Source organism: Astatotilapia calliptera, chromosome 14, assembly GCF_964374335.1.
Source record: "Astatotilapia calliptera chromosome 14, fAstCal68.1, whole genome shotgun sequence".
In the NCBI taxonomy this organism is placed as follows: Eukaryota; Metazoa; Chordata; class Actinopteri; order Cichliformes; family Cichlidae; genus Astatotilapia; species Astatotilapia calliptera.
The window spans coordinates 10077398-10104548 of NC_137435.1; the positions used below are offsets into that span (position 1 = coordinate 10077398).

Genomic DNA, 27151 nt, shown 5'->3' on the forward strand with positions numbered 1-27151 from the left:
ATAAAGACAATGTTGGATAACACCTCCCACCCACTCCATGACATGCTGGTCAGTCACAGGAGCTCATTCAGTGAGAGACTGAGATTACCGAAAAGCACCACTGAACGACACAGGAAATCTTTCCTGCCTGTGGCCATCTCCCTGTACAACGCATCCACTTAACACACTGTTTGCTGCTATAACTACACATGTTTCTTTTTCAGCTATTTATTTATGAGTGACTTATGTATGTATGTATGTATATATATGTATATATTGTACTATTCTTAGTTAGTGTATTGTCTGTCTTGTCTTAATGTTGGTTTATAATGGAGCACTGTAACAAAAAATAATTTCCCCCAGGGATCAATAAAGTATCCTGATTCTGATTCTGATTCTGATTTAAATGTTGTATAATATTCTATTATAGTAAAAAAAAAAAAGGTGATAAAGAGACTAATATTTTTTTTCCTCATTATTGCAAAAATACTCGATGTCTTAATGTCTCTCTTCAGCTTGGACGCTTGGATCAAGTATAGCCTATACTCCAAACGCTAGGGGGCGACATTAGCCGATGATGACTATACGGAGGAGGAGGGAGTACTAGTGCCTTTGCACTGTAGAGGAAGACAGTTCACGTCTGTCCACATTCTGCGGCTTTTTCGGTTCGGTCTCTCGGTCGGTGGAAGAGCGAGACCTCTCACAGGAGGTGGAGTTCGCCGTGCTTAAGCTACGCGGGACCAGTCGTCTCTTGCGATGTTAACAGAGAGCTGAAAAGACAGACCTGCTTGCTCCAATACATGACAGGTAACTTTATCCTGTGTTGTGGTGTGCCTGTAGTAGCATCCAGCGTAGATTAAAAACTACAATCCCTCGTCGGTAGCGCTCTCTCTTGTGGTTAGCTAAACGTCAGCAGTCGCTAATGTGCGCCTGTAGAAAATGCAGCAAGTCGACAGTGAAATAAACACCTCCATCTGAAAACTATAGAAGCGTCTATATGAGGCGGGTTAGACTGTTATTTTTCCATTGGAGGCTATTACACCCAATTGTCGAGTTAACGGAGATGTCGAGCTAGCTAGCTAGCACGCCAAGCCCTTTTTAGACATCAAACTACGAGACGGACCAGACTTCTGTCACTTTCTCATAATCTTTTTACTTCTCTTCCTAAAGTGATATTTTGGGGAATTATAGGGATAAAAAGGCCACATACCAACTAAACCAGCATAGTAATGGCTTAAAGGTTACCTTAGCTACAACCAGGTATTAGTAAGCTAATGACTGTTCGATGGCTCATTCAGGAAGAAGAGTCACACATGACAAGTGAGCTTTATGTAACAGCATTTCTTGGTGTGCTATAAGCTGCTTAACATAGTTCCCTGTCCCTGGGAAAGCGGTCATATGTTGTAATATACCACCACTACACTCCGAATGTGTTATGCAAGAGTTGTCAGAGTGTTTGATGGACTCTTATCTTATTTCCAGCGTACACAAGTCATGGAGCTCCACAGATCCTTGAGCTTGTGGATATTGTGTTTGTGTCTCGTTGGAGAAAGTTGGACTGAAAAGCCAAGTTCACCTACACCGGTGGACAGTCAGCTTGCTGAAAATGGAATGCGAGGTGAGTAATCAATCATGGCAATAATTTGTTATAGCAAACCGTGAAAGATGTAATTGTATCCCTCTTGACACACACTATACCGCCTGTTTGAGGACAACAGTCTGTGTCACAACATTGCGATTGTGTGCAGGCACTAAATGTAGCCATGCTGAGAATAGTCTGGCTGGCATTTGCCATTAAGCCCTGTCCTCCTACTTCGATCTAGCCACTGAGTCAAACAATAAGCAGTTCATCAAAAAAAAAAACATTAGTGGAAAGAATGACTATTGGGTGAATGTAGGCATTTTATTTCCAGTAAATAATAGATTAGAATAATTATTTTCCAACTACTTGTAGCACAAAAGACAAAGGCGCACCAGCCAATTATAACCTTGTTATTTAGAAGTCCGCTAGTTTAATGATTTTTTTTTATTGGATTACAATGGATTTTTATTTTTTTACCTTGTAAATCGTTTCTATACTTTTTTGAATAGCAAACCAGTACCACTGAATTAATCATTTCTGCATTTTTATTATTGAACAGTGCAGTGAAATGGGAAACTGCCCAAATCGTCTACACGCATCAGTAGAGATGATGCACTTCAAATGTATTTTTCTCCTAAAAATTTCAGTGTGCCATATAATTTATTCTTGATGTGACAGTGATTTTTAAAGCTTGACTGGTATTCTAAATTATCATGGGAGACCGTGGAAGAAGGATTTATGGGGTGGAAAAGCTATGGGTGTATTCTTCATCTAAATGGAAGCTCACAGATTGACGTGAGTAACCTGAGCTCTTTTTAAAAAAAAAATATATATATATATATATGCAAATATCTTATCTTGTGTCTCTGGAGGTTTGCAAGCCAAATGAGAAAGAGAGAGAAGGCCAAGTTTGGCGTTTGAGAGTGTTACAGGTGGTAGACTTTTTACTAGAATAACTGTTTTTTGTTTTTTTTTTGTTTTTTTTTTGTTTAACGCAAAGTGTGTTAACGTTGAAAGTGAGTAATCACTTTGTGGTATGTGGCTTTGCAAGTTTGCTAAAAGTTGAAAGCGTGCATGCTCACAAATGAACTTATAACTACACGGAAGTTCACCCACACTATCCTTCCTATTTCTATCTTTTGTGTTGTCATGTAGACCATAAGGTACATTTTGCAAGTTAAAAAAGTTTTATAGGCTTACAGACACAATATCATGGACAGAAATTATTTCAGGTATTAATCTGTGACATTTTTACTCTCTGTTCTCTGTCCTTAATTGCTAAGCCTGCATGTCAAAACATCCAGTTCTGGGAATTAACAAAACATGGATTGGTATGATGTGTTGATCAGTAGGAGGGGGCATTACACTGTAACCTCCGGCACAATGCAAGCCAAATGCCTGCAGTCTGTTATAGTTGAGAAAAAAAACAAAAAAAACAATGTGGGTGTCATTGATTAATGATGAAGCTGCATGAGCTCATTTATGAAAGGGGAAGTGAGGTTATGTTTGCATACTGCTACACCATGTTATGGGAAAGATGGTACAACAAAAAGAAGAATCCTTGCCTGATAGTCAACACTGCTCAGTTTTCAACCTAGAATCAAGGTTTTTGTCAGTAATCTGTAGTGTGATTAAAAAGTTCCATAAAAATGTTTCTCCAGGAGTATGTTGTTGCTGTAAAAAATCCAAGTTCAGACCCAGAAAGGAAGTCTTGACCACTATTTCTTGTTGGCATGCAGGCAAGGCGTGCTTCCCTTTTAACTCTTTTCTTCATCGTTTCCTTTTGTGGTTAAAATTTAGTCAATTGTGTAGCAAAGCTTACTGCTTTAATATACGCTTCTTAATCTTACTTATGTTTTCTAAACTTGTTGTTTTGTAATATTAGTCATTCCCTTCATTGGTTAAAATAGTGTCTGAGATATACCTGAGATCAGAGCTGCATATAGTTCATACAAGATAGATTTAGAAGATAGATTTGAAATCAATAGAATATGAAGCTTTCATGAGTACTGTTCTTGTAAGTTTACCTGAACTGTGCTGCATTCAATCAAGGAATGCACACACACTCTTAAATCTGCCATTGCTGCACACATGCAAAAATGTTTTCCTCTTAATGGGAGTGGTGTCATCATCTCATATCTAGCAGAGGATCAGTAATCCCTCAGGAAGCAAAGTGACACAGGAAAACAGTGGGCACGCAGGGACATCATAAGAGATGTCCATTTTGATTTCTGTATAATTAGAGTCCTACATACGGATATTTTTATACAATACTAAAGCCTGTAGAATAGCAAACCTGAGTTTCTTGACATTAAACAGAATAGTGACAATGACATCTAAAATTATGATGCCTCTACACTCATCGATTCAGTTCAGTGAATGGTCTGTTTTTGGTCTACACATAGGTGTAGCAGATACAGTCAAAAGTACCTGCCTTTGTAACAGCCCGCAGTAAGTGAAAGGCCTTATATAAACAAGCCTTCCTATGCAGCCAAGGAATGTTGCAGTTCAGTTATCTTTGCTAAAGAGAGTGCTGTGGGGAAGCCAATTCAGCAGGGGACATTGAGAAGGTTTTCTGTCTTTTCTGCAGGAAAGTGCACACAAGATTAAAAGCTATTAGCCTTTATTGCATCACAGTGTTGCAGTGTTACAAATGAAGTGCTAAGCGCAAAAAAGAACATCTTAGACATTATTTTTTACAAAAACCTCTAATGTTATATAAATGTTTTTTGTTTATCTGTGCATAGTTACATCTACTCTTTATCCAGTTGTGCTTTTTTTGTCTGTTTTTGTTTGTTTGGTATTTTTGGTTATTGTAAAAAGTAAATTAGTAATTGTAGAATAAGGAAAAAACTAAATATTAGTCGACGAATTCGTGGACCTTTGTCACTTAACAACTTGTGGATATGACTTCTGTTTCTTCACCAGATTTTTGTCGCATTGATGAGCCACTATGCAAGGATGAAAATGCCTTTCTCACCTTTGAAGCTATCCGTAATATCCATAAGCAGATGGATGATGATGCAAACGGCAATGTAGATGTCGTAGAGACAGATGGCGTAAGTAACAACCTGAAAAGCCCTCAAGGTTAAACAAGACTGAAGTGTTGCTATACTCTAACAATATCAATTCTGCCCTCTGTGTTGGAGAAGTGAAGTGATATTGATACAAAGGGTTATCTTTTGTGTTTTATCTCACTGACACAGTTTCTAACTTGCTCTAAGAATAAGACATCCTTCTTTGGTGGGGTTTTTCTTTCTTTCCCTCTTCACAATTCAAAAGAGAGCTCTTTCTCCTGAAGTCTGTGAGTGAGGGGCAGGGATACAACCAGCTGAGATCCTGCTCTTAGTGAGGGAGTGTTCTAAGGCTTGGACACACTTCACTAGAGCTGAAGCTGACAGTGCTCGGAGCCTTATATACTCATTGTCATTCTCAAAATGCTAGTTTGAGAGGATTTGAGCTTTCAGACATTGCACATTGGAATGTGGGCAAACTGTGGTTATAAAGGTACTATTAACAATACTTAGGTAGGCTGTGACATATAAATTACACTCAGTTGGTACTAAAGGCCACAAACTGTGCCAAGAAACGATCACCCACACAATTACACCACCAACAGCAGCCTGAACCACTGATACAAGGTAGGATGGATCCATCCTTTCATATCGTCTCTGACAAAGTCAAATATCTAAATCACAGTAGGAATTGCGACTTATCAGAACAGGCATAGGTTTTCTTATCATGGTTTTTCTGTCCAATTTTGGTGAGCCTATGGGACCAGTAGCTCTGCATAAACACCACTGAAGTTGCAGCATTTTTACAAACCAATTCTGGTTCATCCGTTTCACTCAACGATCCGCTTTCCCCTTTCTCATTCTCCGTTGCCGCCGTGCTTTTTCGGCCATGTGCGTATGAAAACAAAAGCATTGCGCATGCACGTTTTACCCATATTCTATCGCAATATTTTATTTTCTTATCGTTGCCTAACATTGTACCGGCATTACCATGAACGGTATGATATGGCCCAGCCCTAGTTGAATGAGTGTACCTAATATAGTGGCTATGCTGTTACTTTAAACCCTCTGTCATCTAAAATTTTGTAGATTTTGCTCCAAAGGTGGCCAGATAATGACTGTCTAACTGGTAGGTTCATCCTGTTGCACGCCAGTGCTCTTGCTGATATACCTTTTTCCCTTGTCAAATAATTAACCTGGTGTATTTACTGGCTTAGAAAGCATAGCTGGCATTCTTTCTACCCTTGCCTGTCAGAGTTGAATCAAAGGTATTTTTGAATACTCTTGACAGCTTTTGTCATTACAGTAGAATCACAACCATGGAAAAGACAGTCCTAAAACAACACATGCAAATGAAGGCCTAGTATGAAGATGGGTGTGGTGTGGGAGAGTATTTCTTGCACTAAATCCTGTTGTAACTTGCATGTGATTTGTAGACAATTATGCTGCAGTTTCTTTAAAAAAATGTAGCACAAAGGGGATTTGTGAAGCCACAATCTGCTTTGTGCTTATGGTAGAGTAATACTGCACAGTACAGTAGTTCTCTTCAATAGCATAAATTATAAGCAAAACAGAAAAAAAATACATATGCATATGTACAGTAGTGCAATGTTGCACTGTAAGCTTTAGTGTAAACTACAAGTTTTGGCCTCGAGAAAGCCGCCTCTGGTGACTTGATTCAGGTATGGTTCGGGCTCAGTCTGTGTTATGCAGCTGAGGCCAGATCAAAGCAGGTGGCACGATCACTGCTTTTAAGAGGGGCACTTGGCATGCAACCCCCCTAAAGCAAATAATGAAGAGAAGCACAGTGAGCAATCGTATGTGTAGTGGCTTTTAGCCAAGAAATGGAAAGCTCAAAATGATGATGAAGAGTACTTCAAGACAACCCTCTTTTTCTTGTTAATCATACAGTGATTAAATAAGGTGGGGAGTTGCTTTCTTTACGAGCAAGATGAAAGTGTACATCTGGTCTCTTAACAGTAACCTTGGTGACTCTGTCACATTATACAGGTCCTGCTAATTTTCCATTGAATATGTTCGGGAGTGCTGTATTTCACCTGCAGCAGAGACATCTTGCTGCACTGTAGTGAAATCTTCCCACACAAATCTATCAAGAAAGAAAGGCATCATGACTTATTACTGTCTTTCACCCATGACTCTGCTTTTGTGGGAGTGCTAGATGTTATGTAGGGTTCATTTTTAAAAACCTGGTGAGTGGGTTAGCCTACAATACAGTGGGCAATCAGCAATGTGGTTCCAAAAGCAAGTGAGGGACAATTACCATTTCAGTGAGAGTGCAAGTGGAATTTACATTACGATCAGTCTTTGGTACAGTTTAGTGAGCATGACACTGTCTTATTCTAAAAGGAATACAAAAAAAGCTGTTTTTATGATTAAATGTATAATAGTTTTGAACAAAAGTGAGAATGGCATTCTGTGTTGCACAATTAAATAATGAGGGGAAAATCCCTGGTGAGGTATTTATTAGGTTTTATTTCATGTTAAGCGAGTGAAGGCAATGGATATATCCCACAGGAGTTGCATTTAATTGCACTAAAACGATGGATTAACTATTACAGCAGTGAAATGGGTCACAGTGCTCACAATCAATAGAAACCCTAAACACCATTTACAAATGTGGTCTTTCCGCATTGTCACAAAGCAATGCACCTCTTTGTAGTAATGGTTTCATTAGAAGTGATCATGTTTTGTGGTGTCACAGCTTTGCAACATGAGAAGTTTGCCCTCATGGCGTTCTGTCTGAAAGGCTTTTTTTTTTTTAACTATATGGCTAATGTTTTGTACACAACTCATGATATCGTTCTAAACATAGCCAAGTACTTTTACTGCCTAAATGTAAACAAACCCTAACTGAGAGCTCACCGTTTTTTCCCCACAGCCTCATCTTCATATGGGGTTTGTGACTTAACGTTTTCACTCTCGGTGTGAACCATGCGTTTGCATTTTTTTTCCAAGTTCCAAAGCTATCATATGACAACATGGCGATACCTTAGTTGTAGTGATTGCCCTACAGCAATATTGTATTGTAGGAGCAACATCAACAAGGTAATATACGGTGACACTCCCTTTCCTTTCACTCTTGATGTCACTCGCCCCTTTTAGCAGCAACATTTGTTTAGATAGTTTGGAGAACATGGCATCGATTACAATGGGTCTGATTTTTGTCTTACAAAGTTCACACCACTTCAATTAAGCAACTAAGTTTGATATACAAAGGTATCATCTTTCAAAGCCAACTTTAAGGACTTAAAGATGTGCTCAAAGTTTGGTCAGAATACGCTAGCCAAAGTTTTGAATGCACTGTCAGTTTCAGTGGTGAAATTGCAGTTGTAAAACAAATGTTTTAACAGTGTAGCTATTTTGTCATGCAAGTCTTGTAAAAGGTTTTTGTTTGTAGCCATTACAAATGTCTTTGTCATACTGCAGTTCCTGAGAGAAGATTTAAACTACCATGACCCTAAGGCCAAACATAACAGCTTCCATGGGGATGACCAGTTCATCAGTGTGGAGGACTTGTGGAATTCATGGAAGGGCTCTGAAGGTACAGTTTTGTTGCAAAAAGGGCCTTTCTTTCACATCCATTTCTATGTAGAGTTGTATGTTGTAAACCTTTTTCTGCATACTTGATACCTCCAAACACTACTTAATGTTTGATATTGTAGCAGTGATTTTCATTTTTAATGAAGCAGTCTTAGTGACTTTGATTACCAGTCAGAGAATGGCAGAGCTTTTATATGCCTGTAAATAAAGGTTTATGTGCTTCCCTCTGACTGAAAGTGTGTGTTACAGCTTATCCATGCTTGACCCTTTCACTCAATTAACAAAGGCACAAAGTAGTTGATAAGATTGCATGCCCAGCAAAGTGCACTGTTCTGCCAGAGTGGCCCAGAGTTAAGATCGTTGAAGCTGTCAGCACAAAATTCAGTCACACTTCTTTCTGACTATGTCTAACCATACTAATGTATTCTATTATACTCACTCAGAGCACTTTCATGTGCTGTATCTGGCACTCACCTTTTAGCATCCTTTCCTCTGACTGCTTTTACCACAGTTTTGTTCACAGTACTGACTTACACTGCATTGCAGTTTCTTGACAAAGTTTTAGAGGTTCTGAGCAAGGAAACAGGGTTATTGTACAAGGGAGCAATGTATTAACTTAGTCAACTCACAGTTTTGACTCTCTGCCAGGTGCTGGGGATCAGATTTGCCTTCCCCAATTATTCCTGTCAGCATGTTATGCTGCGGGGATCTCGTAGATCATTCAGGATGTGTATGCACACAGTCAAACAATGCATTTTGTGTCAACCTGTATTATGCAGTTGCAATAGTGATGCATTTTTTCTCGGCTGCAAGTGTTAGATTTGAAATGAATTGATGTTTATGAGGTTACAGCTGTTTCTCAGATAAGTTTTTACAGTGTAGCTAGAAAGGAGAACATTGGTTAAATTACTCCAGCCTTTGCTACAGTAATAGTTAATACTTAGTTTCAGATGTTGTGACTGCCTGAGGTCTATGAATCAGACATCAGGAAACACTTGGTTTCTTCCCTCTTGAATCTCTGCTGCCCTATATTCAAACATGCTTTAATTATTTCTGGTTTCAGAATTATATATTTTTTGCCTTCAGTCTGTTTTTAAGCAAGTGAAACATTTTCTATCTAGTCGAGGTCATCTAACCAACTGCTGGCGTGAGAAAGGAAGTGTAATTCCCTTTCTGGATTGCTTTGACTAACTGTTGTGCTACACGACTCTTAAATTTGTCGCTGGAAAGCTACAGCTGTCCACATGATTCCTTGAATCTTTAGAAGTTGTGTATCATCTGCATAACAGTGGAAGCTAGCACTGTATTTGTGGATGGCCCAATGGAAGGCCTGTGGGGAACACCACATGAGAAGAGGGCTGAGAATGAGCTGAATCATCCATTTAGGAAATAAAACAATCTAACTGACAAGGAGGATTCCTTGAACATCCTCAAACACAGTGAAAGATTACAGTCAAAGTTTCTCTTTTAAAACAGTTGTGTTAGAAAATAGCAAGACAGTAAAATATACTGCAGCTATTTATTGAGTTCTCTCTATGAAACGTGAATAAATATGAATTCTACTATTATAAAATGAATAAAAAAACAGAACGAATGAGGCTGGAGGACAAGCTGGCATGTAATTTGGTCTTTATATCTGGAACATTTGTGATTATAGAAATCCTTTGTCTTATATGTATTCACAGCTAACACTAGTGACAAACACTGCTATAATGCCAGACATGCTTTTATGGGGTATTTTAATTTAGAAGCAGGAAGTTTTAGAAAGGAAATCCTGTTGAGTTACAATTGATTATTATCTGTGAAGACTGATTCAAGTTCTGATGTTGTCTTAAATATCAATCATGATATTTGTTAGCAGAATGTCCATCCATCCATTTTCTGTCATGTATCTGGGTCTTAATCCTGGGGCAGCAGTCTGTGCCAAGATGCCCAGACTTTCTTCTCCTCCACCTCTTCCAGAGGGACACCAAGGCATTCCCAAGCCAAACCATAAATCTAATCTCTCTTGTGTCCTGGGTCTGCCCCGGGGCCGCCTTCTAGTAGCACATGCATGGAACACCTCACCTAGTAGGTGTCTGGAAAGGCATGCTGGTCAGCTGCCCATAGATTCCTGACTTACTGTGGGGAAGTAAGTTTGACTCCGAGCCCCTCCTGAATGGCCGAGCTCCTCACTTTCTCTTTAAGGTTGCGTCGGCCAATCACTGGTGGAAGCTCATTTCCATCGCAGTTTAACTCTTTTGGTCACTACCCAGTACTCATATTCATAGGTGAGGGTGGAAGCAAAGATCAACCGATAAATCAGCTACACTCTCTTATTACTAATACACTCGTCTTACCAGCAGAATGTATTTGTCACATTTTTTTATTGTTTGTAGGTTGTTATAAGAGTTGAAGGAAATACTTTTCATTGTAAATAATTGATCCATTATCTGTAGTTTGATTGGATTTTTTTCATAGTGTTTATATTTTGGGCTACAGAAAGAATAATTGTCGCTTTGGGAACAACTAATGTGGTGCAAAATAAAGACTGAGAATTGTAATTATAGTGGATATTTTGTTTCTTCTTTTTTCCAACAGTGTATAATTGGACAGTGGACAAGGTGGTGGAATGGCTCATCAGCTATGTGGAGCTGCCACAGTATGTGGATGCATTTCGCAAGATGAATTTCAATGGAAGTGCCATGCCAAGGTGTGACATCATCATGACTTTATTTTCCTTTCTTTCTTTTTTCAAACTGAACCGATCTATGAACCCTACACATCACTGTGTGTGATAAAGTGTCTTGGTTTACTTATTACTGTGGAGATATTTTTATGTACTTAATACAACTTTTTAAAGTCATTAAATTGGCTGTCTTTGTTAACCTGTTTTATTTTGATATGGGTTACTTTAGTTTACCTTTGATGAATTAAGGACTTGTCAAGCGATCGCATTACAATCTTTGTTGTGTATGTGTCTGTGTGTGTGTGTCCCCCGCTTTCTTCCTGCGAAATGAATGCACGTCTGGTCTCTTTCAGGCTTGCTGTAAAGAACACCACTCTGACACTCTCTATTCTGAAGATTTTGGATCGAAGCCATGTGCAAAAGTTGCAGCTCAAGTCGTTGGACACCGTACTCTTTGGAGCACCACTGAGTATGTAACTTTATTTTTTGCAAGTCGTGTCTGACTTTTAGAAACACGGCTTCCCCAGCAGACAGTCTACTATATGAATCTCTTGCGTTCAAATGTTTTACTGTGGAAAATAAGTTTCATTACCAACATGACCAACATCCTGCCCAATTTGGTCTACTGCTCTCATTTTCATTCGCTCTTTGTCCCTGTGAAGTGTTGTGGCCAGAGTCACCAGGTCTATGCAATGCTTGATTTATAGTACTGCACTAAATCTTAACTGTAGCTATGCCATAGCACCTTTCCAGAAACGCTACACATCACAGCAAAGCAGATCTCAATAACTCTTTGGTAATGAAATGTGGCGTATTGATTAGTGGAAGGATTATACCTCTGTGAAACATAATGTAATAGACTGTAATTGTGGCTAGCTTCCTCATTAGACTGAAGCAGTAACTCATAATTTGCCAGTTTAGCTTGTGTTTGTTTCTTCTGACAGGTGTAACAATCTGTGTATAGACTCTGTAAGTCCTACAGTCTTCTCCCCATTCTGAATTCCAGTTAATTTAACTATTGTTAAAGATTAATTGGCTTTCACTCATGACTCATGTTAGTAAAACGCAGACACAACAGTGTACGAGTATAAACAACATAACCCACAATTGTGAAAGGTGTATGCTCATTCAACCCAGTGCTATCATTTAAGCTTAGGAAATCCTGTACCACCTGTATCAATTTCAGGGACTCAGGAAGATTTAGACTGTTAGACCACACTACTCTGTATTCCAGACACATCACTCTGCGTACAGAGGCAAATAAACACTCCACTCATCCTCTTCTTCTCCACTATCTCTGCTCCAATTCTGCACTTGTAGATTGTAATCCTTTAGGGGTTTCTCAGTTTTTTTTAGCTCCTTAGGGATTTGTAACATCACAATGGATAGGTTGTCTTCGATATCATATGTCCTGTCAGCAGTTTAGATGTTTTTTAAAAAAAAATTTTGATACTGGAGAATTATTTCCCAGGAATTTCAAAGTAGAGTAAAGGTGTGTATTTAGAAGAGTTTATGAGACGTCAAAAAGAAAAAAAGAAAATCTAATAAACAGTCAGTGGAACCAGGTATTTGCTTTAAGCACACAGATACACACACACACACACACACAAAAAAAAAAAAACAGGAAAGGGGAAGAGTGTGTAGTGGTGTGTGTCTGGCATGTGTCATTGTGAATGTGTTTTGTAAGAGTCACCCGCAGGAAGACATTAGCAAGGGCTGTCTGGCTTTGACAAGCTCTCAAAACCAGGGGGTCCCACTAACAGCCAGACTGACCAACTGTGAAGCGTAGCAGCATTTTAAGACACACTGCACAAAAGGTTGCACCTAATCTGGCCAACAGTTGTGTAATAATTAACCCAAGCTCGTTTGGGTCCTGTTATTTCCAGTTCTGCGGCTAATTACCTGTCACTTGATGCGCTCTTGGTGGTATTCCTGAAAGAAATTGAATGTTTTGTTCACTGTATGTAAAAGGAAATTGCCTACAATAAATAGCCCAGCAGAGGAGTGGCATCAGGAAATTGCATTCTCAGAGATAATGCCCTGTTTTTCATTTTGGCGTCTGTGCTCAGTGAAGAACTATGATGCACTAGACATGCATTTCAGTAAGCATGACTCATTTTGGGTTATTGTGTTCCAGGTCATTTAAGAGGTAAAGATCTGTTACTCAAGGTCACATTATTGGAGGAGCGACCACCAAAATAAGGTTTTTCTTCTGTTGCCTGTCAGCTAGACGTTATTGACCCATTTTGATCAAAACGAGGTGAAAAACCTATCTGTGTGCTTTTATTCTTACATCAATGTAAAAGGAGTTATTCTGTACATTATCTATGTATGGCAGGGGCAGAGAGTGATTAAAATTCTGTGGTTACTATGCATGGTTCTCAAGTGCCCACAACTTGCTGTTTATTCATCTTATTCTGACAGGTGGTCTAAATATTTGGCCTGGAATAGGTAAAAAACTTACAGGCTTGTACTTCTGGATTGTCCAGTGTTGGCCTTCATTTTAAAAACTGTGTTTCTGCCCTCCAAGGCTACATGCAGGTCAGACTAAAAAGATATGGATATATTGTATGCAAAGTGCATTCCTGTTATTCTTACTTATTCAGTGGAACTGATAAGACTTGAGCTGTACAGGTACTTGAGATTTACAGCTTGTGTTGTAGAAGTTCTGTCTGTCGAGCTGGCACGATCTACTGATATATTCATTTTACTTCCCTTTGTCTCACTCCAGGAAGTATACTGTTCTTTCCTGTATACTCCTACTCAGGTTTTGCAAGAAAAACTTGTGTAACTTGCAAAACTTTGAGAAACTACGCTAGCTGCTACATACATGTTATTTCTTCGACACATCAAATGACAAATATCTGTTGTTAGTTCCCAGCTTGGGTTTAACTTTAAGTTATTCTGTTAGTGGTTGTAAAGGGATCTGAATATGGGATGTGTTCTTACAAGTAGGATACTTGATTCCAAGCTATTGTGACTCTGAAAATCTATAAAACCCTCACAGTGATAACGTCAATGAATACTTATAGTTGCAGCTAAAGTTTGAGCTTTAGCTTCACATCTTCCCCAGATTAAAATAGGTCGTGTTAAGCTGTCTTTATCGTGGTCTTTTGCACTGGGTCCCTCTCACCGCAACCTGAAATTGTGCTGGTGAGCCTTCTATTTGTGTCACTCCACAGCAGTTGCAATATGACTATGAGATTCAAGTTTCACACCACATTCTTGTAAAATTTCTGTGTTGTTAAACAGCTTTATCCTATAATACATGTTGCTGACCAAAATGCATCTCCTCATCTATAGGCCTGCTTAATGACTTAGTTTCTTGTCTTACTAAAATGTAACCTCATGTCTTTTTATTTCATTCAGTGAATAGACATAACCACTTGAAGGACTTCATGCTGGTCGTGTCAATAGTCATAGGCATGGGTGGATGCTGGTTTGCCTACATCCAGAACCGCTACTCTAAGGACCATATGAAGAAGATGATGAAGGACCTAGAGGGCCTGCAGAGAGCTGAGCAGAGTCTGCATGACCTACAAAAGAAGTGAGGGTTTTTCCCAACACCAACACAAGCTCTATTGCATTTAATTGTATTTTCTGCACATGGCGTTCATTTTAGATTTAATATGAAACTGTTATTTTTGTCTTCACATGAGAACTTTTGAGCTTTTAATACATTTAAACTCATCATCCACTTGTCTGAGGATAACTCTCATACATTAAACTGTGTGCTATAATAATCAGCTGTAAACGGTTATTTCTGACATTAGTAGCTTATTAGCTTATTGAGCTGTAAACCTCCAACATTTACTGATTCTAAATGGTGGAGGTCACAAGTGAACAGAAGATTTTTAGTTTCCACTTGAACATTCTGCTGATATCCAACCTTGAATGACAATCAAAGCAACGGCCTGACTCGTTGTAGCATGTTTGCAGGGTTACTCCCTAGTTCTTTTGCTGTCAACTTTCAATGTTTTTCTGGTTTGATTGTTTGGATTTGTATATAGTTTTTCCAGGTTTGCACACAATCCTGGGAAAGGTTTGATTAATGGCATTCATTGTTCTCAAATAGGAACTTGTGTTATGTTATAAAAGACTGGCAGACCTGCTCTAGCACCGGGCACTTATGTGTTTATACTTAGTTATCATCAGGCCTCTATGGACCCATTCCACGGAGCGTTTTTATGTTCAAGCAGGTGACTAATTTAGTGAAGCCAAAGTCTTTGGATCAATGGTGGAAGGTTTGCTTCATGCATTCGTGAAGCTGTCTGATTGCATGAGGGGTTTTTTTCTGCTGTTTTATTTATTTTTCTGGCTTCATACACGAGCATGTCACAGCAAGTCACACATTAACTGGCTGCAGATGCATGTGATCAAGGCATGCTTACTTCTTTATTTAACAAACTAAAACACTGCTTATTACTGGTAGCATTGGCTGCAGTTTTATAGCCTCCATATCTGCGTAGTCGTAAAGGTAATTCTTAATTTAGTCTCCAGCCATCACTTCTGACTATACTCTGACAAATTGTTTAAAAGTACACATTGTAAGTACCAGTGATCAAAATCACACTTTTCTTTTAGAAGAGAAAAATCTTGGGAATTTGTAAAATGGTGGCCAAACCTCAGGGCTAAACCTTTTAGAATTTTAGAACTCTTTAAAAAACAACTTTTGAATCGCACGTTTTATACTTTGCCCTTTCTTATATCTTATAATGCAAAATATTTCATACTCTGAGGAGTTTTTTGGCCATCGGATCATTCCAGCCTGTCTTGTGATTTAAGATTTGAAATGAGATGAAATTTCAGTGTTTTAAAGTAAAGCTACATGAATTGGTGAATAAAAGAAAGGCTAATCTAACTATTTTAGTCCTGCTAATACCTGAAGGAATGCTCAGAATGTGCTTTGAAGTGCATATCCTATTTTGCCTTTCAAGGAGACTTGAACTCAGTTTTGACGTGATACATGAACCAAAGGTTTTTGAGCTTGAAGGTGCAAAGAGATTCCCATTTTATGGTTTTGCATCTCTAACACAGTTTATCCACTGGGGGAGAGGTCATCTTCAGGTAAATTTAAAAAAGGAATAAGCTCAGGCCACTGGAAAGAGCCACATAACTGCGTAACATTCTTGTCTTTATTCTTGAGAACAAAGGGAGAGGTGAACTCTTGTTGCAAATTTTTCTTTGACTGCCCTTATTACCCACATACGTTAATGTTTGTATGTTAAATGGGGGATAAATGGGCTGTTCAAGAGACAGGCTTTTGAAATATTCATTTTATGCTTTGTCAGTGCTTACTGACTGAACTGAAACTAATGTTTGTGTCTGTCATGGATTCTTGATTTTTTTACAGTTGCACCTTTATCTCCTGCATCAGCATATTTTTGTAACAGACATGTTCTTTGTTAGTTCCTTTTCCTTTCAGTACACTAGGTGGAGGGAAAAGTGTTTTGTGGGAGTTTCCTGCTGAATTCCAATAAACAGTGCAACTGATGGCTTAAATGGGGACAAATCAGTGAGGTCAAACTCTGTCCTTCTGACGCTGCCAAGTTAGTCTTTGTGTTGACTCTGTGGATTTATACTTTGACTGTTTGTAAAACACCTGCCACTAGCATCTTTGAAGTGGATTTTGACTTTCCTTTTTTTGCTAAGCTAAGTACGCATAGTTAATTCTCCTCTACAGATCACAGTGGCAAACCTTAAGTAAATATTAAAGGCCAGCAAGTGCAGACATAATTTAGTATCCCATGCAAGTAAACAGTCTGCACCATGGTTGTGCGTAATACTTATTAGTAGTTTGTCTGTCTGCAGATAGTAGTATAGTGCTTTACAGGAACTGCTCAGATCCCTGAATTATGCTTGTTTGTTCAGCACTGCAGTAAAATTTCCCTGTTACAATTCAGCAGTGTTTTGTTCAGCTGCATTTTAAACTTCAACTCAGTTCATTTTGGCCATAGAGGTCATTTAAATTCTATTTAATTAAAAATATCTGAAATGCAAGTTGAGAGCTTCAGTGGGAACTGCAGCTGCCTCAAATCGGTGTGCTTTGAGCTTTGACCCTCTTGCTTTATGTGTAGTTGGCTCAGAGGATTGTGGGTTAGAGTGGCAGGAAAAGCATGCGGGCTTGTGCAAAAGTGTGACTGCATGCAAAAAGGGCGTTCTATTTTTGGCAATACTGCATGCGACTTTTTCTAGCATAATAAATGCTATGACAGAAAAGGCTAGACCACGGGATCAAATACTTTTGTTGAGTCAAGTCATTTCAAAACCAATAGTATGAGGTCATGAGGATTATAGGGCTGCATTACTGTGCAAGCATGGGTATTGTGTGCATTTCTGAGGCAATATGAATGCCAAAGAATATGCAGGTTCTGGTATAATAGGCTATCAGACAGGCAGCAGGTTTTTCAGGCATGCTTGTTTCAATAAGACCGCCACACAAAAATCAGCAGCTTGAGAGGTTTGTGCTCTGTCTTTAGTTGTGTGTTTCCTACTGATCCCTGCAGCCAGCTGCTCTCTTTCCATACCTTTAAGCAGATCCTGCGATGCTGTCAAGTAGCCTGGTCCAAACATGGCTTCACTGTTGGGAGACAGTGTAAGGAGGTTGTGACGAGAGCTGGATTTCCTGGGTGACTTTTACAACACTCTTTGACCTGGCCTCCCCCTTCACTGGTGGGCGAGTGTTTTAAGCATGACTGTTAAACATGTCAGCTCTGATGCAATTCACCCACATTTGAATTTGGGTGTGGTGTGCAGATGAAAGGCCTGAAAAAGGACAGGTGACAGGGACAGCTTGTATTGCATGTGAAAAAAACTTAAAGGTTGGGCATATAAGGCTACGTATGTCTTATAATATCAGTGTGTATTCAGTAACATTACCTGCAAAGTCTGCAGAGACATTGTGTCTGCATTCTTTAAGCTCTGTAATTCAGGTCATTTCATTCAGGAACAGAATTTGGCATCTACTCTGTGGACACTGTTACTCAGCCAGTGCTTTCAAATTTTAGCTAGAGAATGGCAGAGGTCAGGGTCGAAAGCATTAGCAGGACTGCCCACCAGCAACATTTTCCATAGCTCATGGTCTGGATCAAGTTTCAATTCTCTGCACTTGTGTACTACTTCTGCTGTTGTGTTCAGCCTCAGTGGGGGAAAGTGCTGCTCCCTGGTGACTGAAATGTGTTTGTACGTTCTGCCCTTGTGCCACATGTTTAACAAAACAACAAAACAGAAATTTGAAAACAACAGCATTTATTTTGTTGTATCACAGTATATGTAGTACTGTAGTTCTGGGACTTGTCATATTCATCAGGCTATCAAGCCCAGTGACATTTTTCAATTGAAAAATATTACAAAGTCCTGCATAAATGTAACCACATCACGGGTTTAGTTGGACCTGAATGGTTACAGATGAGAGTATATCGGAATGGTGTGTGTCTCAGTGAAAACAATCGTGTTATTGGTGACAAGCCCGCTTTCAAAGGCTTTTTTTTTTTCCCTTTTTTGTTTTTGTTTTAAAGGCTAGTCTAATTATATCCACCACTTGCATGTTCAGAACTCTACAGGAGCACTGGGTGCCACACTGTACTGTTCTAAACTTAAATCCTGACAGCTGTTCTCTTCTTGGCTCTGCTTCCTCTGATGTCAGATTATTGTGAGCTGCCTAGCAGCTGACCACAGTCCTTTGCTCTTCTACATGTTAGCTGTTTCTGGTGATGCATGGCTGATGCAATGCCTACTATGGCATGCAATCTAGGCACCCCTAGTAAACATTTCTGTTGATTTCAGCACAAGATAAACTTTCTAAAAGAAATAATGTCAGAGAGAAAACTATCTCCTTAATGTGTTTTGCAATTGTTGAGTAAAAAAAAGCAAGAAACACAAAAGATTTAAAATTTGATTCCAGGTACCTTTTACCAAAAGTCAAAGCTTTATAAATCCTCTGCCTCTCTAATACTTGTCATAACAACTAGCACTCAAGGGCTCCTTTAAGCCGGTGCAGCACTGAGCACTGCCCAGAAGGCAGGAAAAGCCTTTTTTGAAGACGCCAAAGCATTTAACCTAATTAAGAAATGGTATTTAGCAGGATCGGTGGTGGTCAAGTTAAGGTCTGGAACACTGAAAAAAACTGATGCTACTAGGATAGCTGGAAAGGTAAATCAAAATTTCTCTTTGACTAAAAAAATCCTTGGCAGACTGATGGTGCATTTTTTCCACTGTGCAGTCTTCAAAATCCTGCTTGCTTATCACAAAATTCAGCATTAAAGCCATGCATATAAACCTCTAAACAAGCCTGATACAGTCTAGAAATTAATCCTGAGGTTGGAGGATAAGATTAAAATAGAACTTATTTGCTGTGATGAGCAAAGGTATGTTTGGAGATGAAAGGGTGCTACAGTTACACAAAAAGAACTTTCCAACTGTTAGTACAAGAGTTGATTGATCATGCTTTGGGCTTGTGCTGCAGCCAGTGGTACATGGAACATTTTCACTGATAGAGGGAGGAATGTACTAAATAGCTGAATAATATAAAGGCAGTTTATTCTGGGAGCAGTCTGTTGCTAAAAGCTGAAGATGACAAGAGTCTGGATTATACAACCGGATAATGATCCTAAATATACCCTAAAAAATGCACCATGGACTACCTCAAGAGGATCGACCTGAATGTTTTGCCTTGGCCCTCTCAATCCACTGATTTAAATATAATCCAAAATTTTTGATTAGACAACAAAAGAGCAGTGACTGCTAGACAGCCAACAATCTGTAACAGAAATTTTGACCAGGGTTGCTCAAACCTAAGCACATCTCCATAGTTCATAGAAAATAACAATAGCTCCAACACGGCTTCAGTTGCTTGGGCTTAGTAAGCAGCCACTGACTAAAAATTGAGCATGACCTTTGGTCCTTTTTTCCTTAGGTTGCAGATTGCCCAGGAGGAGCATCGAACAGTTGAAGTAGAGAAGGTAAATCTCGAGCAGAAGCTGAGGGATGAGATAAACGCTGCTAAGCAGGAGGCCCAACGATTGAGAGAGCTGCGTGAAGGCACAGAGAATGAGCTGAGTCGCCAAAAGTATGCAGAAGAAGAGCTCGAACAGGTAATGGTTGCAGTCTGATCAGTTACATTTAAACGCAATCTGTAGTCCACAAAGTAGAAGCAGTGAATTTGAGTAAATAGAGAAGAAGACTTCCAAGGTGGCATCGGCACAGTATGTTTAGGTCTTTCAGATTCACACTAGCTATAGTGTAAATACACCCACTCAAGTCTTTGTCCTTTGGAATTTGGCAGAAGCAGCACAGTTCAGCCCACGTACATAAGTGAAACTGTTTGTGCTTGGAGGATTATCACAGTGCACTAATTCTGATGCTTTTGTCACATTTGACTGTCCTGCTAATTTGGGATTAAGCAGGGCTTCTACAGTCCATATATGTGCTGTTTTCATTAAATACAAGCCTGAACTTTACTAGATTTGAAACCCCTGCTGCGTAGTACCAGTTGTACCCATTTAAAGAATAGTGCAGGTAATCGTGGATATAGGTAATTAACAGGTAAATGGTGGCCAAACCTGCGTGATGCCGAGACTCTCCTGATGTGTGCAGTTGAGAAGGGGCAACTATGGAAATGTTCGGACTTGATTTTACATAAATTGTCCAAAATTCATGTTTGAAAATGGGGGGCCATTTACGTAGACACCTTTATTCAGGTTTGAGGTTACATCTGAGCTTTCAGTGTGTGGGATTGGGTTATTTGTGGATATGGAAAAGGCTAAAAATTGTTGGCAGATTGTGGGTCCATTTTTCCTTATGTGCTCATCTAGTATGGCTAATAGTTGAAACTTGTTGCAGGTGCGCATGGCATTGAAGAAGGCAGAGAAGGAGTTGGAGTCACGGAGTAGCTGGTCGCCACCAGAGTCTCTACAGAAATGGCTGCAGCTCACCCATGAGGTGGAAGTGCAGTACTACAACATCAAGAAGCAAAATGCCGAACGGCAACTCCTGGTGGCCAAAGAAGGGGTTAGCATGAAAAATATATATACATTTCCTTGTGTATGTTAAACAAATAGAATATCATAAAGATAGAGCTTTATGCTAATAATTTAATATCCAAAAATGGTAAACTTCCACAAATTCTGTATTCATTACCCATGAAGCTTTTCCTGTTCTTAAATATTTGGTCAGTTGTTGTAACCTGGGCACCACTTTCCACTTCCTCCTGCTTACCTTGATAAGTCCTTGGTCACTTGCTTTCGCAGGCAGAGAAGATAAAGAAAAAGAGGAACACTCTCTTTGGGACTTTCCATGTGGCTCACAGCTCCTCCCTGGATGATGTGGACCACAAAATATTAGCAGCCAAGTAAGTTAGAGACTCTTAATTGTGCGTTGATATGTTGTTAAAAAATAAAAGCTGAGGAAAGATGATTTCATACATACATTTCATACATTCTCCTCTTTGCAAAGTTTTCTTTTAAATACTTTCTTCTGATCTTTTGCAGACAAGCCCTTGGCGAGGTGACCGCTGCTCTGCGAGAGAGGCTGCATCGCTGGCAGCAGATAGAGATTCTAACGGGTTTTACCATCGTCAACAATCCAGGCCTCCCATCACTGGCCTCGGCCCTCAACCTCGACCCCACTTTCATGGGCGGCAGAGCTACACCTCAGCACTTCATCATGTCTGACGACATGGACGACATGGACGAGGATATCGTACCCGGAACTCTGCCATGTAAGAGTTCCTCCGAAACGCTCAGCCTTTCAGTGGGGATTAGCAAAAAAATCCCTAAACCTTCCTCCAAGGCTCTGCTTGGGAAATCCAAAAATCAGCTCACATGACAATTTGGACCTAATGCTACATGTATTATTGTTGCCTCCATGGTGCTGACGGTAGTGGGGGTTAGACATGTCGAAAATGAGTATTGAATGGTGTTTTACACTTCACACTATGTAAATTCAGATAATTGTCTTGTTGTTTTACACACGATACCACTTGCCTTTTTGTTAACTGTTATTTTGGATACATTTGTTTATTTCATTCAGTAAATTATTGAAACTGAAGATTGCCATGATTTTCCTCTGGAAACTGAAACCCAAAGAAAAATATACTTCTTAAAGAGAACAATTTTTTGTGTTGACCGATTTGTAGTGCTTGTGTCATGTTACGTGTTATAGATATGTTGGATCAGTTTTTTTTGTTTTTTTTTTCGAAGGATGCCAAAAAAGGAAATACTTCAGATGTAGTCACTGCCAGAATTATATTCCTATTTAGGACCAAGATAGGAACACCAAAAAACACAACTCAAATTCTTACACACCTTACAGTTCTTGTAGAATTCATACATTTTTATACATATGTCAGTTTCAAACCATATTTGACTTTATATGTTAGGTTATGGGTTTAGGTAACTGGAGCTCCAATTTGCTGCACAAGTGAACAAGTGTTTAATCAACATTAATTACACTGCCTGTCTCATTCCCCTCTCTCCCTCCACCACTTCTCTGGTATTTGGCTCCCACTGCTGTCTCATTGGTCCAACTACAGATGGCAATCGACTGTTGGAACGGCGAGCTAGTGACCTGTGGTCCATTGGTTCAGACTGTCAGCCCGTGTGGAAATATCCTGGTTGGCCATTTATTCATGCCCCACTTCAGTCCTCAGTCTGACCTTCCCATCTCCACTTTTGCCTAAAAAGAGTTTTCATACATTTTAACTGGCAGTATGCTCCAGATGGACCCAGCTGTAATAAAAAATAAAAAAAAACACCTTCTCCATGCTGCCTTCATTTAAAAACACCCCTGACCTGACCTTAGTTGCTTGCTTGGTATTGAAATCCTCCTCCTAAATGTTGCCCCTCCTCCAGACAAACCCCTTTTTTCTACTCCACTATTGTTTTGTATTTGTTTTTCTTTTTTAAAGAAACAATTTTTTCCTATTTAAACTTATTATATTCTTATAATTTGCCTTTATTAGATGGAAAGATTAAACAAGTGTTGGGATTTTACTGATATGCATCACTATTGTGGAGTAAAGAGGCTAAAATTTGTGTATTTTTATATTTAATAATGTGTAACGTTTCCAAAGACTAAAGCATCTTTTCAGTAATTTTCTCATTGTTCTCACTTTTTCCATCAGCCATTTATTTTATGTTAATGTTACTACCGCTGTTATTTTGTGCCAACAGCTCCCAGTATGATGTCTCTGCGCCAACGCCACATTGATCCCCAGCTGGCCCTGGGCTCCCAGAGGTTGGTAGAGAGTTGCCTGTTGGCAGGGCAGCAGGGCGAGGGAACCCCCTACCATTCGAGGCCTAGGGCTACCTTCAGACATTCACGCAGCCACTCGTTTGGGCAGCTCGATTGTCTCCCTCTGCCTCCCCTCTCCTCGGCCGTTTCTCACCCGTCCATAATCTTTACTTCCAGCCAAATTCCTCAGTCGTCATCATCCTTATCCTCATCTTCTTCCTGCTTACCCAGCTTTGTGGGTGGCAGTGCAACCCCTCATTCCCATGCATACCATGCTTCTTTCCAGCCCATGGATCCTATTCCTGATTTGTCATTCTCAGATGTCTCCAAAGTGCACTCCTCGTGCAGCGACAGTTTCGGGTACCCATCTGTCTCCATTCTCCACACACTTTGCATGTGCGTGGGTGTTTTTACACCACCTGTCATGGTTTTACCTTGATAACACATGTAGAGTAGATACACTTCCCTTAGTATATTCATTTTGTTATGTTTCCATTTTATTTTGTAATTTTTTTTCTTTTATAAAATTTCTCATCCTTTGCTGTTTTTAAGCCATTACAGAGACTTTGCATTTACTCTCTTTCAACCTCTCAGTGTTCCTCCTGTTCTTTGCCTGCTCAACTAACAAGTGTGGAGCCGCACTATCCAGCCTGTGCCCTGCGTGTCCGTGACTTTCAAGGCATAGTGTAGATAAACTCAAGCATGCAAAGCTGCTTTTAAACATTCCTTGGATCTGATTTTTCCTTCTCTAACTTGTGAATTTTTCTTCCTGCAGGGATCTAAATCGCTCCGACTCAGACTCCTCTTTGTCCCTTTCACAAGTTGGTGATCGACTGTCTGCCTACAGCTCCAAAGGCCACCTAATCAAGCCCACTTCTCTCATGCACGGCCTGTCCAACCGAGCAGATGATGCCGTCTCACTGCATGCTCACACCCCCAATGGAGGGACCCGTGTTCATGAGGGAGGTCCCGACAGCCCCATACTCATGAAGAAGGTGTACAGCCTGGGAGAGATCAACAGTCTGTCTGAGTCATCTCGCTCACTCAGCCCAAACTCCACTGAACCTGACACACCATCACCAACAGGAGGGCAGGTAGGAGTGGTGGGAGCTAAAGCCAACAGCCGCATCCCACAGCTGTCCTCCAAGAAGAGCCCTCTAGAGGAAGATAGTGGTTCAACAGGAGAAGACACAGATTCAGCTGCCAGCCGTAAGAAACATACCTTCAAGATCTTCAAAAAACAGAGGAAATAAAAGCTAAATGAACTATGGGCTACCAAAGCTGTCTGACTGTATTCCTCTGTCTAACCTGTTTTTGTTATGTTTTTTTTAGTTTCTAGTTTTGGGGGTTCATTAATGGTCACATGATGGCAAGATTTTTTGTCATTGAATCTTTTTGTAGGTTACAACACCTACTTTGAGAGACTGTGGACTGTTTTACCCAGCTTTATCTGCTTACACTTGGTCAATGTTGAGTATGTGGGGAATGGGCAGGTTTGTATATTGGAATGTAAAGTATTATTTATTCTGCAGGAACTTGTGCCAGTGTCAAAGGGAAATATGTCTCCCACTTGTTGTTTCCTTTTTTTCCTTCTTGTTCTACAATCTATAACATTTTGCATGTCTTCACTTTTGTTTGACAGATACTCGAATGCTCTAAGTGTTTGCTTGGTTCTTGTTGTTAACCTGCTTAGACAACACTTGTTTCTTTTATTACTATCAAAACACCTACAAGTCCAAAGTGAATGCGCACTCCTGACTATTTTTTTTTTAATGATGGGTACACTTTGTCTGTTTTCTTTTTGTTGATGTCTTGTTTGCGGAGAAAATGACACATTCAGGGGATCTTCAAATACAAGAGGTGTATTAGAATGCTCCTGTATATTACCTTTGGCTGTAAAAACAAATGTTGCGTGTTGCTATTTGAACTCAGTATATTACGATGCCTTCTTAGGGCCATTCTAGGGAATAATAATAATAAAAAAATAATAAAAAAGGATCAGGGAGGGGGTGATACTCTGAAAAAGAAAAAATCCTAACTTTTATGATGTCTTAGGTGGAAAATTTCTTTTTAAAATGAATGCAAAAAACCCCAAAAACTATAGTCTCACATTGAAGTCACAAATATAGAAAAATAAAAATGTTCCTCTTTTTGTAAAGCAATCTCATCACACTAGATGGTGCTTTGCCTCTATTATTCCTACTGACATTATTCAGATGCAGTCAGCAACTATCTGGGAGCCCATAATATCACATTAAGTATAGCTGTTTATTGGGTTATTCAGAAGAAATATACTGATTTGCATGAGATGCTTTTGTGTAACAGTTATTCTTGCATCACGCCTCAACTTGGCCATTTTCTGTTTAGCAATAGAAACCACATTTTTAAAAAGATAAAATAAAAGATAATTATTAAGGGTTTTAATGTTTTTCTCAGAATATTAATCAGTTATCTTTTTTCCACATAGAACAGCCCTAATAAGCTGTCCTAGTGTATCAGCATTAACTGCTGGGTCTAAATGTATTTATATTGCACCCTAGAGGTAAATTCTTGCAAAGTATCTAAAGGACCAGCATCAGACCTTTTGCGGTTTTGAGTTTTAGTGCATTTGAAAAATGGGAGAGTGAAGAATGTCTCTTCTCTTTGCTGAAATATCCAGCTTATCTTAAGGACTATTACTGATTAAACTGGGGGTTTACACACACCCTCACTGAACCATACGGTTATCAGGTGTTTGAAGACTAAAAATAGGGTGTGTATATAGAAAAAAATTTTTTATTAGGCAATAAATTACCAAAATGTTTGAAGTGGCAGCCATGAAATGCAATGGTATCTTTAGGTATTTAATTTTAAAGTTAGGATACACATTGTGAAAAGAAAATGCTAGAGATGCTTGCTTTCTACACCTGTATATCATAAGAAAATGTACACCTTTGGGTTTGTTTTGTAAGAATAGCCCCTTGAAGGTTAACCAGGATCCCACAATTTTCACGTAATGTGGATTGGGCTATGCTGTCCTGTCTTTTAGTTTTATTATTTTGTTTGTCTTTTTAGTGGACATTAAAAGATCCACAGCAGTTTTTCAGTGAGGATTGGTTGTTGGTAAGGGCTATAATTAAGGAAAGTATTTTGCTCTGTACAAGACTGAAAATTTAAAGTTGTAACCACTTCTGGTTAACGTTTTATGGAGGCAGGAAGTCAATCATGTAAAAGTGCCAAATTGTGATTTCTGTCAGAGGCCTTTGTATTTGTAGTGTGTTCTAAACCTTGAGCCCCTTTTGCACAGAAGACAAAAGTGCATGATGTATACAGTAATGTATATTCAAAGATGAAATGCTGAATGTCCGAGGGTATATCCTGTATCAGTACCGTATGTTTACATTTGTAACAAATAATTATTCTCAGATAAGTACAACAAAAAAAAATACCTTGTGCCAGTTTTAATGTTGATTGCTTCATTTGAGCACAAAACTATGCATCTAGTTGTAGGTAATTACTAAAGTAGTAGGGACGCCAGTACACTTAGGGTGCTCCTGACCAACGAACAACCAAAAAGTGCTGCAGAAGACACAAGAAGTCTCCCCCAGCCTCATAATGTAACAGGTGGTTTGGATTTATAAGACACGTTTAAATATTTTATTTTAAAAAATAAGACGAGCTTAAAAAAAATAACAATTTCCTACTGGTACTTTTTTTAAAGTGTCATTTGTACCTTTTTTGCACGACAGAGCTGTAAATTGATTATGCCATCTGAATGTGTGAGTGTGTCTGTCTGCTCCCGGTATAATGCACTGTAACGTTGATGCATGTCAACTGTCATAACGAAACCTATATTGGGTTAAAAGAGTGGATCAGCTTAAGCTCTTAAGTCCTTCACCCTACTTTTCTCGTTGTCTTTATTTTGAGCTTCTATTTATGAAAACCTACAGTATATTTGTACAGGGAAAAAAATCATTTTGCATCTAATGTTGTGGTCTAAACTTTGATGGCACTCCTGCATGAAAGCAATAAACTATTTTGAATGAAAGGTGAGCTTCTTCTCCTAATACACAGCACTTTGATTTCCTGCTGTAGATTCTTTTTGAATTTTTAGATTTGACTCTAAAGTTCGCACCA

General features: G+C 39.2%; 1 protein-coding gene across 4 annotated transcripts; it reads left to right on the forward strand.

Annotated features, from left to right (window-relative positions):
• The first annotated feature begins 588 nt into the window (after positions 1-588).
• On the forward strand, positions 589-27062 carry stim1a (stromal interaction molecule 1a). Of its 4 annotated transcripts, none has more exons than XM_026191578.2 (14): positions 589-786; positions 1462-1597; positions 4490-4620; positions 8023-8137; positions 10717-10828; positions 11158-11273; positions 14174-14351; positions 19719-19896; positions 20645-20812; positions 21052-21152; positions 21292-21521; positions 22335-22415; positions 22975-23395; positions 23811-27062. In XM_026191578.2, the coding sequence occupies exons 2-14, from the start codon at positions 1474-1476 to the stop codon at positions 24286-24288; spliced, it is 2433 nt and encodes an 810-aa protein (XP_026047363.1). In that variant the 5' UTR covers positions 589-786; positions 1462-1473; the 3' UTR covers positions 24289-27062. The 4 variants fall into 4 exon arrangements, with proteins under 4 accessions (XP_026047363.1, XP_026047364.1, XP_026047365.1 ...); XM_026191580.2 differs by having other exon boundaries at positions 592-786; positions 22975-23038; XM_026191579.2 differs by lacking the exon at positions 22335-22415 and having other exon boundaries at positions 590-786.
• The last annotated feature ends 89 nt before the right edge of the window (positions 27063-27151 follow it).

Coding starts and splice junctions, on each gene's coding strand:
- stim1a (XM_026191578.2), top strand. CDS start 1,474: ATGGAGCTCCACAGATCCTTGAGCTTGTGGATATTGTGTTTGTGTCTC. Junction 19,897..20,644: donor CAGAAGAAGAGCTCGAACAG/GTAATGGTTGCA, acceptor AACTTGTTGCAG/GTGCGCATGGCATTGAAGAA. Junction 20,813..21,051: donor TCCTGGTGGCCAAAGAAGGG/GTTAGCATGAAA, acceptor TTGCTTTCGCAG/GCAGAGAAGATAAAGAAAAA.